This window comes from Carassius carassius, chromosome 12 (assembly GCF_963082965.1).
Source record: "Carassius carassius chromosome 12, fCarCar2.1, whole genome shotgun sequence".
NCBI lineage: Eukaryota > Metazoa > Chordata > Actinopteri > Cypriniformes > Cyprinidae > Carassius > Carassius carassius.
This window is the reverse complement of record NC_081766.1, coordinates 11,070,653-11,084,530: the sequence shown is the minus strand read 5'-3', so window position 1 is coordinate 11,084,530 and position 13,878 is coordinate 11,070,653. Positions and strand designations below refer to the sequence as shown.

Genomic DNA, 13,878 nt, shown 5'->3' with positions numbered 1-13,878 from the left:
GCAATTAATCGTTCAAAGTCACTTATGTTATTTGTGTGCTTAAGATTGTGTTATCTTAAGGGTTTTTCCCATTATTTAAATTTTAGTTCTTTTATAACATTATAATAACATTCATATATATATATATATATTTTTAAATATAATTTAAAGAAAAAAAAACAATACAATGTATAGTTGACATTTGAGGCTTAATACTATAGAAAAGTACTAAAGTTTTTCAGTCAATGTGTTTTCATCTTGTTTATTTTCATGTAAAAATATGGCATTCAGTTGCATTAAACATCATTCTGTAAAAACATAATTCGATGTAAATTGTGATAATTGTAATTAATAATCGCAATTACAATTTCAAGGGAATAATCGACAATTATGATTTTTGCCATAATCGTGCAGCCCTACATTTAATAGTTTTCATTAATAATATAATAAAATTTGATATGAACATCGCACATTTCTGACACAATTCCATGGTGCAGTTAGTGTTTCTACAGTAAATATTGTACTACTAAATATGGTAGAAACTTAATTTTCTGTAAAGTTGCTTTGCAGTGATATGTATCATAAAGCACTAAACAATTAAACTTGAATTGAATTAAATCCTTGGTAAATGTTGGTAAATGATTAAAAAGCCTTCTCACTGTCTCTTTGCACACAGTGTTTCTCCTGTATGTCAGCGCTGTTGCATTTGGCTTTAAACTAGTTTAACTCACAGAGTCATTTGTGTTCTTGGTTTGTCTTCAAACTGGATCGCACACCGCTGTTGAGTGCTTGCGTGATCGAGATTTATCAGCGATTTAAACTTCGAGCAGAGAGCATGAATGGTCCATGTGGTCGGTTCAAATGAGTAGTGCTATTTCATTCTAGAGGTCGACCGATACATCGGCCGGCCGATATATCGGGCCGATATTTGTCATTTTTTTATATATCGGCATCGGCCGATATCCGTGTTTAGTAGCGCCGATTTAAAGTCAGGCACGTCGGCGGGCAGCCCCGTGTTATTGGTGCGGTGGAAAGTGCTGCTGCAGCAGCATGTGAAGCACCCCAAGCCAAAACTTTTGGAAGATTCAACAGCAGTCCTGGGAGATAAAGGTAGTCAGAGAATTTCACTCTGTAAATGGGGTGGAGAAGTTGACAGCTCTAACAAACACTGCAGCGTGACGTTACCAAAGTAAACTGTCTCTGACGTTACTCCACCCCGCTCACAGACAGCACCGCGCTCGGAGAGACAGCTGTCCTGGAGCTGCCCAGAACGGTGAATCACATTTGTTCGGAAGCATGGTTTGATGCAGACAATAACCAGTTTTCCATCCAACTCATTTGTATTTAGGGATGTCAATATTCGATAATTTCCATGATCGATCGTCGTTTAAATTAATGATCAATTAATTACTTTAATGCTGCAAAATGCGTCTGCAGCGGTATTATTATTATGTGCAAAAGCCACTTGGAAAAAAAGCTTTCTCATCCGAATTAAAGGGGTTTTAGTCTGAATAAAATGCTAGTAGCAGGACTGTAAAATGAATAGATGTGATTATGATCATTTGATAAAATGAAGAGAGCGCGCCATACGTTGGAGATCATTTTACTTTGTTGACTGTTTCTCGTCAAGGAAGACCGCTGAATGCGCCTCTTTAAATGGTTTCGTGGTGCTCGTTGTTGTATTTTAAAACTCATCTGCAATGTTTTCAAATGACACACTATAGTAGTGGTGCAACGGATCATCATTGATCAATATCTTCGGTTCGGCACACACGTGACCCCCGGATTGATTTATGAAAAAAAAAAAGTTGCGCATGTTTAGTCCACACTCAGTGGTAATGGCGAGCGGAGGAACGGAGGAGGAATAAATTAATTATTTAATTTAATAATTTAATGTTAATAAAAAAAGACAAAACGTATGTTTATTTGTCTTGGCCTTTTTTTTTTTTTTTGCTGATCCGAAAAATGATCCGATCCATACGAGGACGAGCGAGCGCAGGTTTGACTAGATGTATTTGGAGGTTATTGCTCACGTCTCATTCTGCACATATCCAATTGTTTCCATATTCGCAATGTATCTGAATGTTAAACTATAATATTTTTTATTTATTTAATGTAAACTAGACTATAAAGATCCTCTTCACATGAGCAAAAACCTTGGCATAACAGCAGAGTGGACTGGTATACTACGGTCTATTTAAACTGACCAGTGTAACCTTTTAAATGTTTGGTTGACTATACTTTATTTTAATAATGAACAGACTGCGATGTAAGTTTGAAATTAGAATGCACTTTAGATGTTCTGTGTCATTTATACCAAACACAAAGTTTGCTGGTTGCTAGTGTGTTTGCAGCACTACTGTTATTTATTTTTTATATATTTATTTTTTTTATATTTTTCAGATTTTTATTTTTAAAATTGTATTTATTTAAATGTATATTTAAGTTTATATTTATTTTCCAACAAACTTGAAAAATTCTACTTGATAAATGCTCTAAAACTTTTATGTAAATATATATATATATATTACCTGTTTTATATATTTAATACTTGGTCATTTTATTGATTTTATTTGGTTAACTTTGGATACATTTTTTATTTTAATACCATGCAGTGCACAAAATTAAGATTAGAGAGATGGTTCAAGTCAGTGCTCAATAAATGGTGATAAGTTTAGAAATGTTGTGCATCCACTTATTATTAGTGTGACATTTTTGCATGCAAATGAAGGGGAAAACTTCAAGATATCGGCCCTAAAAATCGGCAGCACATATCGGCCATCGGCTGACCCTGACCTCTAAACATCGGCATCGGCTATAGAAAAATCCATACCACTCTTGTTAGTGTTTTGTTTTTATTTGTTATTGTTATTAGTTATTGTTTTATTGCCTAGCCCTACTTATCCCATAGAGCAACATAAAGCTAACATAAAGCCAATATGTGTCACACTATTTAATTGATATCTTATTTGTATTTATACTGTTTATACTTATTTATACTGTCATGGGTAACAGAAAGGGAGGTGTCTGTGTTACTTGGGTTGTTGGTTAAAATTAGTTTGACTGTTGCTGGGAAGCCATGTTTTTACATGAATAATGTGCAAAGATTTTTCTTAAGTCTTGGATGTTATTTAATGTTCACTAAAATTAGAAGATTGAACAATAAATGTTAGACCAACCAGTACAACAAGTATAAGTTATCAAATCAATATGATAATTTAAAAAGATTTGAGAAGAGATCCCACTAGAGGTCAGATAATTTGCCAGTTCTGAAATCAGAATTTCTATACAATTGTTTACCTTCGTTGCCATGAAATAAGGTTTGAAAGCAGTAAAAGTAAATATGTTGAACATTGTTTATTACCTCACCCTAAAGAACCATCTTTCTCCTGGAACAGATAGTAGTAGAAATAGTCATTGTTTTTTAAAAGCTGGATATGACTTTATTTTGTTTTGTTTGCAGCAATCTGGGTGAAAATTGAATATGATTCCTGGAAATGTTATTTTAGATGAATGTTGTGCAATGGTCATCTATTGAGGAATGGGTCTCCTAAATGACAGAGGACTCTTTTGACCTGACCAACGCCTTCCTTCAGCCCCACCTAAAGAGGCAGGCCTGAACATACAGGGTGTAGCTCAAATCCAATTTCTGTTCTCGTGGGCAAGGCCAAAAACAGAGCAAATGGTTTTTCGTACCATAAATCTCTCACTAAAATGTCCACCAACATGACATTTCAGTATGGCTTCTAATCAGTTTAGCCATAATTATAAACATTCACACAGCAGTAAACTCACAACAGTAAAACTTTCAGAGTTGTTTAGGTAACGTAGACACTTATTCAGTTTTACTCCGTCTTGTGAACAGCTTCATGAATTACTGTCGTCCCCTGCGAGCCAGTCAGCCTGGGGCCCGAGACTCCATTTGCTGCTTTGTCGAATGAATGCATCTTTCTTTTGTTTTAACAGAGCTGTAGCTCAATTGTCGTAGGTCTTTATCACCTCAAACATCTCTTAATAGAGCTTCAAGGTAAGCTGAAAGGTGTGAATTCATAGCGCAGCCTTTGGCAAAGTACTCCACCTCTTTTTTTTTTTTTTTTTTCTTTTTTTTTTTTTTTATACCCAGGAATGTCAATCCTGAATGGAATCCCTGATTGCAAAGATGTGGGTCTCACCTTTGAAACTTATGAATGGGCAGAACTCTCACCACACAATGAGACCTACACATTAGTGTTATTTGGTGTTTGTTTTCAGAGGATTTAATTGGGGCCATGTGCCAGTTGCATACCAACAAGTCTGACCATGTTAATGTGATGTGATTTTCAGAGCCGGGTTTCTTGGCAGTTGAGACTAATCAGTGGCCTCTCCATTTCAAAAGACACTTTAGTGATTTCCCCATAAAACTTGGATTTACCTTCGGCACACAAATTAAATTCGTTCGACAATCTTTTGCCCTCCGCCTTGCCAAGGCACGAAAGTCGACTGTTTCTGTCAGTGGTATACGAGTAATACGTTGTTTATATTTGAATTATATATATGTCTATGAAAGATTGTTACTGAACTGTGATGAAAGAGTATCGCAATGCTGAAAAAGTTTTTTGATGTTTTTTTAATACATGATTTGATAACGGACAAATGTTGTATTTTGTGGCTTAAACAGCCGCGGATCAGTAGCGGACTGCAAACGCGTCCTGTGTGAAAGCACAATGAGTCCGTGCTGCTTCAGCACCACATACGTAACGCACACGGACTGCATACGCACTGCAGATGGATTATATGTGAAACAGGCGTAACAAAGGTATTGTTTTAGTTTTTGTGTTTTCTTTACACTTGCTCTAACCAGAGGCTGGTCACCATGTTTAAGGAGGAACTACTAATCAGCCATTAGGGCCTTTCGCACCGCTTTAGTTCCTGAACTAAATGTACGTACAGTACTAAAGTACTGGTACGATTTTGTGCAAACTATTTCCCAGTACCATTTAAAGGGTCGCAATCGCATAGACCATGTGTACTAGGCCGTGACGTAAGCCGGTCAACAGCGATGTCATTTGTGCGCGGCATTCAACAACGTTAACAAAAAAGAACAACGTTAACAACAGGAGGATGGAGGATGCTGTGATCGGAGCTGTGTTTTTGGTATGTCTCACGGGTTTCACAATAATGGACATGGAATGTCGATGTATACGGAAAGTGATTGAAAGAACGGAAAGGAGGATTAAGAATCTCCAACGACAACTGGCAGTGCTACATTTGCTACAAGTGCCTGCACATCCGTTTATTTATCGCTGTTGGTCATACTTGCAAATTAAGTTGACACAATGTTTACGGTAAGTTACACAGCGTTTTAAATCATGGCAGGTGAGGGCGTTTTCGAATGCGTCTGTCCAAGTAATGTGTGCTTACGTCACGGTTAGTATCTGTTGTGCTGGTTATACACTGCTCCGCAGTAGGAGCTAATTTGGTTCTCGAAAAAGGCAGTCTGGTACTAAAATCGCACCTAGTTCCTTCGGTGTTTAGTCTTTAGTCTGAATTTAGTCTTTCTCTTAGGGCCAATGTATTCCCCTCTCAAGGCTCTGTCTTTCCTCCCTCTCCTGTCACTGTCTCTCCTCACGCTTGGTTTAAAGTGGATTTATGGTGGTCTCTTTAGACAGCTGCTGCCTTTCTTTGCATATATTTCAGTGTTGGGCTCATCCTGAAATGTTATGATATATAGCGCCACAAGCACAATGCACATTTGTCTGTGAGGCTGGTTTAAAATTCAAAACGTAGGTCTAAAACAAAGAATTTGATTCAGCTTGGACTTCAACAGGATGTTTAGATGGACAGAATGTAGAGCAACGTTTATTTATGCCAAGGAGAGGGAGTTGCAGTGTTGTAGCCGCTGAGAACACTATGAGAATTAACATGTAATTTTAAACCTTTAAAGTTTGGAAATTGTTTAAATGATAAGATAAGATTTGTTTGGCAAGATATTTTTTTGTTTTGTTTTTAAAAGAAGAATCTTATACTCGCCAGGGTTGCATTTATTTGATCAACAATAGGGTAAAAACGGTAATATTGTAAAATTATTTTTGCAAGTAGTTTTAATACATTTTAAAAAGTAATTTATTCCTGTCTTGTCAAAGCTGAATTTTTAGCAGCGGCGTTACTCCAGTCTTCAGTGTCATACAGTCCTTCAGAAATCATTCTAATATGCTGTTTTGCTGCTGAATATTTTTTTTTCATAGAAATCATAATGTATTTTTCTTTTTCAGGATTCTTTGAATAGATTTTTTTGTAACAGTTTAAAAGTCTTTAATGCCATTTCTGATCAATTAAATGTGTCCTTGCTGAATAAAAGTAGAAATTTCCTGAAAAAAGCTTACCGAGTAGAATGAAATGGTGGGTTAGCAAGGCCTGTGTTTTTAGGGTTTGCACACAAGCCTCAGCTTGTTGCCTGAGCCCTTCTCTCATCTTTCATAATGACCAGTTAAGCCACAATGAACCGCACAGTGCTCTTTCATGAATTTCCTCACCTCCTTCAGAGGACGTGCCTTAAATTTAATGCCATACATTTATATCTTCCCTTTTCCCTCTTTTATAATGCCAGTAAATTCTTTTGAACCCAGACTAATGATCTTAATAGCACAATGGCCTCTTATCACAAAAACATCATGAGAAATGCTTTATGATATAATGTGGCTTAATGTATTTTTCTATTCATCCCTGCACCTCATTATGTACTTTTTTATGGCAGCAGTTTTTGCTCAACCAAGATAATCTCTCGTGTGTGCCTTGCATTGTTTGATTTAGTGACAAGTTTCATCAAATATGTCTCTTCCCCCCGTGGTCTTGGATGTTACCTTCTGTGTTTTATCTCTTTCTATCATGTCCCCTTGATCATTAACAGATGTTCCCTCTCTCTCTTTTAATCTCTCTTTCGGTCTGTTTGACCCCCCCACACTTGGCGTCACTAAATGCGGAAGCACATTCCAGTCAGTTCAACCAATTACCTACCCCCTTCCCTCTTCGACGACTCCTGTCCTTGTCACACAGTCTCAGTTCAGGTTGAAGGTATGAGACAGAGAGAATATAGCATTCAATAAAACCTTGAAACCTTGAAAACACATAGCTTACTGAAACAAGCTTACTGAACACATAGGGCCTAGCTTACTGAAAAAAAGAAGTTCTTTCAGATGAAAATAACAACAACTTGATGTCTAGCATTCAATAAAAAAGGTCACCCAAAATACTTGTTTAGAGCAATTGAAAGAATACAGTATGTAAATGTAAACTTGAGGGCTTTAAGCTAATACAGAGAGTGCTTTTCCAAAAAAAAAAAAAATTAACAGTGGGAGCCAGCAGCCTGTCATGGAGAAAAAAAAAATCTCCGAATGCTCCACGTGAAACTTTGGCGTTCCGCCCTTTTTCTATCGTGTCTAATGATGTTGGTTAATATGCACGAGGGAGGGAGGGAGGGAGAGAGAGAGAGCGAGCAAGACAGCGCTCGTGTAGTTTGAAGACTGTGAGTGCGCGAGCGCGCGTAACACTTTGGTGTTTCGCCCTTTTTCTATCGTGTTTAATGATTTTGATTAATATACACAAGGGAGAGAGAGAGCAAGAAGCGCTCGTGTTGTTTGAAGACTGTGAGTGCGCGCGCAGCCGGGGCTCTCTCTCGTACGTGCCCTTTCACTGTCACTCACCGATCAAATAAGGCTTTGACAGCCGCCAAATAAAAAGATCAATGCAGAAAAACCCCTGGATTGGTTATATAACGTTGGACAGAATGTTGACATCGCGTATATTCAGCATACAAAAGGTAAACGTTTTGCAAACGTTTTTTAGAGAAATAAAAACAGGTCGACAAATCGATGCGCATATTTTGCGTCTACGTATTTTTTGCGTCGACGTCATCGATGACCTCGACGCATTGTCCCAGCCCTAGTGTTGTCCCTATGAAAAGTGTTCTAACTCATCCCAGTGTCACAAGTTTTCCGTACTAAATGCAAAAACAGAAGTTATTTTCTTTTTTATAGTTCTGGAGCAAGATTTTGGACCAACAAGATCTCCCAGAGGGTTGGGGCTACATGAGGCTGCAGCTGGTTGGGACACTTCATTCTATTTGGTGAAGATATGACTGAGTCTGTACAGGACAGATTGTGAAAGACAGGAAGTGGAATAGAATGTCCCTGTCTGATAACTTGAAAGCTACGCTTGATATTTGCAGAGATGTTGATGGTGGATAATGATATGCCTGAGACAGCGGAATGGAAATGTATGTTTTTGCTTCTTCCATCCTCTATCTGTTCGGGGAGCCCCACATCTTTTATCATCAATACCCTGATTGTTCTGGAAGAAGTGGTGGAATTTCTCTTGTTCTTCTGCTCATGGTGGTCCTGAATTTGAAGGTCTTGGTACGCCCATGTACCTCTGTCATGCATTCATTCATTCAACGCTCTTCATGGACTTCTCACAACTTCAGTGAGTGAAATAATGTGGCAGCTTTTTTTTTACACGCACTTAAATTAAGAATATACTGTGGGATGCAAAAAAAAACATCTGAAACTTTTGGAAGAATGTAAGCTTAAAAAAAAGTTACTATACAAATTAAATAAAAACTATTATAGATAAAAATGTAAATATATATTATAAAATGGAATTAAATGTATTACAATAAAAAAAGTTCACAGACCCCACTGTATTTATGGATTAAAGTCGATTTCATATCTGCATTCAGTGGCACCAGTAATGAATATGTGATTAGGCACTGAGGAATTTCCCATTAATGTGAAGATAAAAGAGCCCTTCAATTTGCCTCCATATAAGCCTAATTAAGTTGCGTTTGTGAAAAGCCTTTTTAACTCCTGGAGTAGACCTCAACACATCTGGCGACTTCACAACAACCTTAGTTCATGCAGCGAAAGTGACTTTTTCCCATGAGGATTATCAAATAAAACCAGCAATCACACAATAAGTAAGGAATAATCAACGACTAGCTGTGCGTTAAATTTGAATGCATGACGTGGAGGCGAAGAACCACCCGACGTGCAGTGAATTATCCTGCTTATTCCATGGACCTTTCCAGCATTCACATATTAAAGATGTTAATAATATTTGCGCTGTAATATTTGACTTCAACAATAAAATGACTGTTATTATCATCAGTTGCAACTTGTTGTAAGTAGTGCAGTAAGTTTACTTTAATTTGAATGAATTATATCATTTAATTGAATTTACTGTTGAGCGAGAAAGAAATGTGTCTGTGAAGTAGCGCTCATTTACTGAAGTGAAGTTTAGAAGAGAATTTATGCTATTTTGACACAAAAATTTAAATATTTTCATGGCTTTCTAACATTTACAAATGGAGAATATACCTGTGAAATGTAAGTTATGCATTCAGGAAGACATTTCAAACTCCTTAAACAGGCCAAGCAACCTAGTGTCCCTGTCAGCAGCACATGCAAGGATACTCCTTCTGGTCATTTCAATTTTTCTCAGCTTCAGGGGTCACCTGTGGTTACTTCCCTCACAGCTGCAGTCGATTATGGTTTAGGTCTGAGTAATGTCTGCTCTGTTGACCCAAAGGAAATTATTAATCAACGAAATGATGTGCAATAATTTTGGGATCACAAGAACATCAGTTTTTTTTTTAACCTGGCATATGAAAATATTAAATATACATAAAATATGCATATGTCTTATTAGGATGTTTTTTTTTTTCTTTGCTCTGATAAAAGCGCATTGTATCACCTTTGCTGCAGTGATGTAACTGTAAATGTAATTTATTTTACTACTATTATCCATCTTCCTCAATGTTTGGAGATGTTTGAAACAGTCCTCCACATTAATTCCAGTATGTAGACTGAAATCACAGCCTCTCAGTCTCCAGTGGCTTGGTGACAAAGATGAGAGTGTAAGTTCAAAGAACGTCCAGCGCAGAGTCCCCCGCAGGGCCTGACCCTTTCCTCTTCATGTGTGCCCTGGCTTCAGTCATGCTTTTGAGCTCCAGCACTGCTCCAGTGAGCACTATGAGTCAGTGCTCAAGTGCTCTTTGTCTGTCCTCCTGAAGCGCATTGGCTATGTGAAGGAGCTTTTTTGTTTTGCTCTCAGCCAGCTTCTGGCTCATTTCTTCACGGCTTTGCCAAAAGATTTGGTTCATCTTGTTTTGCAAGGATGCTGGGGAGACTTCAGAGGTGAGGCATCAATGATGGCACTGTTTGCCGTGTCGTCAGCAAAGCACATGTACGTATAACTCATGTGAATGTTTTAAGCCAAGGCATTGCATTGTTTGGGTGTTAGGTTTTAAAAGTCATCCTGCTGTTGTTGGATCCACGGCATAGCAGTGCCATATGTGGATGCGTTGGGTTAAGGAATTGAATGGGAAATGGTCCTATTTTGGCCCAATGTTCTTGCAATCGTTCCCAGTCTTTGTTTCATTGCACCTGACCTGCAGTCAATTACGATATGATCAAGAGACAAATTAAGGTAAAATCATGGCTTGAAAACATCTGGATAAGGGTTATGAGTAAGAGTTAGCAGCTGTCCACCGAGAGAGGAGTAGAATTTGAAAGGCCCATGAGAAATATGGACATGTATTGGATAAAACTCTTGCTGGAAAATACATTTGACTCGCTGTCTGAATTTGTATCCGGGAACTTACCAGTGTTCATGCATGGGGATATTGTCTTATTTCATGAGTGTGACCATCATCGTTTTCCCTCTTTTGCAAGAGCCAGTGCAGTGATTCTGTAAAAGCCCGTCAGCCTTAAAATGATGGTTCAACAAAGCATTAGAAATCTTTCATTTACTCACCCTCATGCTGTTCCAAATCCATTTGACTTTAGTTCAATGGGGTCCAAAACAATTATTGTTGTATGGGCAAAAATATATTTTCCTAAATATCATCTTTTATGTTCCACAGAAGAAAAGGTCATACAGGTTTGGAACAATGTGGATGAGTAAATGGTGAGAGAATTTTTAAGCTCTCTTTTTATTGTATCTGTAAAGCAAGTGCAATTTCACTCAAAATTGGGGTGAGCAGTAGCTCATTAGCATTTAAAGAGAGATGCACTGAAAATGGTCACTGTGAACAGAGCAGTTTCTAACAAGGTAAAAAAGGGTGTCATTTTACACGACCATTGAAGAATTTTATCCAAAGTATGTTGCGGATATTTCATGAAGACCATAAAGATTCATACTTGTGGAAAATGGGTATCCAATGTCCCCTTTAATACTTTTTAGGATCATGACAACTAGCTATTTTTTGGTGAATGAAGCTTTGAAGTCTTTGATTCACTTTTGAGTCATTGTCAACTTTTGTTAAGCTCTACGTGAGGCATTGTCAACTTATTCACTGACAGAAAAGCAGAAAGCTCACACCCTATTGTAAAAATCTCTCTCACTTCTGTTGAACTTTGACCTTGACAGCATGATGTGTGCAAGAGGCTCCTAAAAGTCAGCAAGTTCATTTTCATGTTAACAGCCATAATACCCTCAGAGACTGCTGCAAGGTATGAATCTCTTTGTCATTGCTTTAAATCAGTCGCTGCTTTAGCTGCACTTTTTGATGCAATCTCTGTGTATTTATTTAACACACATTGTCCCTAGTTTTTGCGGATTTGTTTGGAGAGCAAATTCTTTGCTCAAACCAAACTTGGCCCTTCTAAAAGATAGTGTCATTTTCTTCACACTAAATGAATGATGTCTTTCCATACCATTTCCATTTTGCCCCCCGGTTGCAGTTTTTCCCAAACACACGTAGCTTGCTCAGACATGCAAAAATATGTTTTTACAAGCTCCATATAATTGCTGGAGGACCTCGCAAAGCTTCTGAAATCCAGACTAGCACAAAAAAATGAAGCTTCTTGTAAAAAAAAGGTGTGAGATTATGCTCGTTTTTTTACAAGACAATGTTTTATTGCATGTTGTGCTTTAAATAGTGAAAAGAAGGATTTCAGGGTGATTGATGATGAAATGATTACAATTGTGGCAGAGAGATAAAAAGAGAGTTTAAAAAAAGAGATTAAACGGAGAGATTTAAAAGCATAAACTAGTTTAAAACAAGTGCCAGGTTCTGAAAAGTAGTTTATGTGGTGTAACCATCAAATAAAAAAACAAATCTTTACATTTTGAATACATTATTATTTAAAAAAAATATATTAATGTTTTTAACAGATTTTTTTGTTGTTGTTGAAATATTTAAATTAATTCATAAACACCATCTGACATTTTACAACCTGAATTTATCAACAAAAAAAAACAAAAAAAAAAATATATATATATATATATATATAATATATCAGCAATTAAAAACCTACTCTTCAAAGAAGTGGTGCATTCAAGTCATTGTCAATTATACATTTCATTATACTTTGAATAAATAATGCACCCAAAATCACATCACAATCACAATGTCACAATCGTTTGAAAATTGGGAAGTCCCCATCATATTTCTAAGGTGGTTACAGCCCTGATTATTTCAGCAGCTAGAGGGAAAAAATGAGCAGAACAATGGAAATTTGAGGGCACGGATTTGCAGATCTTATCAGACAGGAAGGAACTCTTAGGCATTTTCAGTGGAACAAGGTTATGCTTGCATGGCATTATGCCAGCTGCATATAATATCAGGCTTGTCTGCTTAACCTTGATCCCTTTTTATGTGCAATCTTTCAGAGATGTGTGTATGTTTGGCACCTGCAGTGCTGACTTAGTGTCTTATCCAGTCCTTGAATCCAGCTCTATCTGCTAGTGGGCCGTACCGAAGCACAGATTGTTTAGAAAAGAGAGCGTATGCTATCCAATCATCTTCCACTTTATCTGAACTCTGTTCTACCTTTAGTTTTCAGACGCTACTACCAGTCTATCTGTGTGATATCTGCTTTGCATTCTCTGTACGTTATAGAGCACATCTCACTAAAATCTTCTGTGTTTACCTAAATATATGCTGCATATCCTCACGGTACCTGATCATATGTTTATCTGTAACTTCCCCATGCAATGCGTGCCAACTCTGCACCCCAACTATTTAAAATCGGTTGCATTTCCCATTAACTTATTAGCAATGATCTGTCCATCACCATTTTAGTGCTTAAATCTTGGTGTTAAATGGTGTTAAATCTTTTCAATGTGTTTTGAAGGAATGAAGATTAAACTGCAGTAGTCAGTGCCTTATGTTGCCTTCTCTCTTTTTCTAGGCAAGGCTTTCGACATCACCTATGTGCGTCTGAAGTTTCACACCAGTCGTCCTGAGAGCTTTGCCATCTACAAGCGCACTAGTGAAGACGGGCCCTGGATTCCCTATCAGTACTACAGCGGCTCCTGCGAGAAGACCTACAGCAAGATCAACCGCGGCTTCATCCGCACTGGTGAGGACGAGCAGCAGGCTCTGTGCACGGATGAGTTCAGTGACATCTCACCGCTCAGTGGAGGAAACGTGGCTTTCTCCACACTTGAGGGCCGACCCAGCGCTTATAATTTCGACAACAGCCCTGTACTGCAGGTAAACCAGTCTTCTGTCTCTTTTTTTTATCTTTCATTCACCCTCCCTTGACTGCTCAAACTCATGAAGTCAAAAGCGTTCACATCAGTCACAGTCTCAGACATAAGGAATCGAAAACACTGTTTCCAGATGTGTGGTTCTTGTAATGTGTGACTGCTGCCAAGTTACTTTTCCAAGGTTTTTCTTTCCAGATTGAGTAACATTCCACTGCCTCAAACAAACAGCTCGTCATTTAGAAGTGTTTGCATGTGAGAGATATTAGTATTTGGAAAATATAACAATAAAACTTCACATTTTCATTTACTGTATTTTGGAAAAAGTTGCACTATAGTAATAGTAGTTAATAGTAATACAAGGCTGTAATACAATACACCAAGGCTGCATTTGTCTGAAAAAAAAAGAGAAAAAAACAGTAATATTGTGAA

General features: G+C 37.5%; 1 protein-coding gene across 1 annotated transcript in view; it reads left to right on the top strand.

Moving 5' to 3' along the window:
- lamc1 (laminin, gamma 1) overlaps nucleotides 1–13,878 on the top strand; it is a 56,738-nt gene that overhangs the window by 24,341 nt on the left and 18,519 nt on the right. The window contains exon 2 of the mRNA XM_059563453.1: nucleotides 13,149–13,453. Within this exon, the coding sequence (XP_059419436.1) occupies nucleotides 13,149–13,453 (305 nt within the window). The remainder of the gene's footprint in view (nucleotides 1–13,148; nucleotides 13,454–13,878) is intronic.